The 2,283-nt window shown below is 51.2% G+C and overlaps 1 protein-coding gene across 4 annotated transcripts in view; it reads right to left on the bottom strand.

Moving 5' to 3' along the window:
• Positions 1-556, bottom strand: part of PTPRR (protein tyrosine phosphatase receptor type R) — a 126,618-nt gene extending 126,062 nt beyond the window's left edge. For 2 of the 4 annotated variants that reach the window (XM_042469970.1, XM_042469972.1), the window contains exon 1: positions 403-555. In XM_042469970.1, the coding sequence (XP_042325904.1) occupies positions 403-463 (61 nt within the window). In that variant the 5' untranslated portion in view covers positions 464-555. Of the gene's footprint in view, positions 1-402 lie in introns of all 4 variants that reach the window. The other 2 variants (XM_042469971.1, XM_042469974.1) reach the window with 2 other exon arrangements.
• Positions 557-2,283: the final 1,727 nt, after the last annotated feature.

The raw sequence follows: 2,283 nt of genomic DNA, 5'->3' as shown, positions 1-2,283 counted from the left end.
GGTTCCTGAGATATACCATCGTCCAACCCTCACACCGCCCTGGAGGAGACGGGCCATAGCTTCCCCAACAGGTGAGATGTAGTGCTTTGGGACTGGGACTAGGACTCTGGTCACTCCGAGTCCTGCTGATGGGGTGACCTTGGGCAAGTTACAGGCTCTCAGCCTCCTCAGGGGGAAGGCAATGGCAAAGCACACATCTTGCCATGAAACCTCATTCCAGGGTCGTCCTGAGTGGGGGACCACTTGAAGGTACACATCATCCACACCAACAAGGTGCTTGGATCGTTTGCATGAAGCTGCCCCCCTCCCCCGATGCAATGGGGCAGAGCCATCCTTCTCTATCTTCCCCAAGAGGCAATAGAAGGGACTCCCCCAATGCCACCCCCTTACTTCCCTGCTCACCTGCAGCCTGGATCTGGAGGAGAAGGTACACAAGGGGGAGGCAGGCTCCTGTCCTCCGCATGGTGGCTGCCTGGAGCCGAGACGAGGGAGCCTGGCTCTCCCTCTGGCTCAGCTCTGCCTTCCCATCAGGTTTTGCCTCCTTCCTGGGGAATGAGCATGCTTGGGAAAGGCAGGCATGCGCAGAGCGAGCCAGCGAAGCTGCTGCCCTTGCCAGGTTGGTTGGTTGGTTGGCTGGCTGTCCTCCCAGGCTCAGGGGGACCAGACACGTCCTCCTTTCCCAGGACCTGGCCTCCATTCCAGCCCTCTACCCTGGAAGAACTGCAACCTGTTCTCCCTGTGGAGCAGCACTAAGGAGCCTGATCTGACATTTCTAGGAGTGTTTGTAGTTTTGATTTCTCTCCCCCCCCCCACCCCAGGCATGCCCTACATTTTTGTGGTGCCTGATCCTCCTCGGCTGTGAGGACACTTGGTCACCCAACCCTAGGCTAGGGTTCTCAGGACAGGCAAGGAAGGAAGGGATCAACTGGAGGAGGGAGGGAGAAGATTGCATTCACACATTTACTCTCTCTCTCTCTCTCTCTCACACACACACACACACACACACACACACACACACACACACACAGAGCCAGGTTTTGCAAGGAAAGGAGCAAGGAAATATCTCCCATTCCCTGGGTTTCTTCCCATTTCCTCATGCCTCTGAGGAAGGAGGCTCAGGTCTACCAAATCTTCGGCTACCAATTTCTCTCAGTTGGTCTCAAAGGTGCTACAAAGGTATCCTTTCTTTAGCTTTTCCACCTGCTTCGCATGGTGCTTCGAGATAGATGGCTGTCCGTATTGTAGGCAACCAACCTCGTTTTGCCACCTGAGGTGCCAAGGAGATGATAGTGCCTCCCTCTCCCCCCCCTCTTTGCCCATGTTGGCCAAATGGCACTTAATGCTCACATTGGCACTGATGGCAACTCATGGTCCTCTACCACACCTGAGGGTAGGTCAAACAAGTGGACAAACAAGTGGGTTGTAAAACAGATCAGGTCTGAACTCTTCTTGGTAGCCAGAATGACTAAATTGAGGCTGTTTGGTGACATCATGAGAAGGCATGGATCATTAGAAGATACAATAATGCTATGAAATGTAGAGGATAGTAGGGAATAAAAGGAAGAACACATGTCAAATGGTTAGAATCATAGAATCATAGAGTTGGAAGAGACCCCAAGGGCCATCCAGTCTAACCCCCTGCCATGCAGGAAATTTAAATCAAAGGATCCCCGACAGATGGCCATCCAGCCTCTGTTTAAAGATTTCCCAGGAGAGAGACTCCACCACTCTCTGAGGGAGTGTGTTCCATTGTGGAACAGCCAGGAAGTTCCTCCTAATGTTGAGGTGGAATATCTTCTCCTGTTGCTTGTATCCATTGTTCTGAGTCCTAGTCTCTGGAGCAGTAGAAAACAAGCTTGTTCCCTCCCCAATATGACATCCCTTCAAATATTTAAACAGGGCTATCATATCACCTCTTAACCTTCTTTTCTCCAGGCTAAACATCCCCAGCTCTCTAAGTTCCTCATAGGGCATGGTTTCCAGACCATTCACCATTTTAGTCGCCCTCGTTTGGATACATCCCAATTTCTCAACATCCTTTTTAAATTGTGGTGCCCAGAACTGGACACAATATTCCAGGTGGGGCCTGACCAAAGCAGAACAGAGTGGCACTATTACTTCCCTAGACACTATACTTCCATTGATGCAGCCTAAAATTGCATTGGCCTTTTTAGCTGCTGCCTTGCACTGTTGACTCATGTTCAACTTGTGGTCTACTTGGACTCCTAGATCCCTTTCACACATAGTCTCCGTAAGACAGGTGTCCCCCATCCTATATCTGTG

Source organism: Sceloporus undulatus, chromosome 5, assembly GCF_019175285.1.
Source record: "Sceloporus undulatus isolate JIND9_A2432 ecotype Alabama chromosome 5, SceUnd_v1.1, whole genome shotgun sequence".
In the NCBI taxonomy this organism is placed as follows: domain Eukaryota; kingdom Metazoa; phylum Chordata; class Lepidosauria; order Squamata; family Phrynosomatidae; genus Sceloporus; species Sceloporus undulatus.
This window is presented reverse-complemented; position numbering and strand designations above follow the sequence as displayed.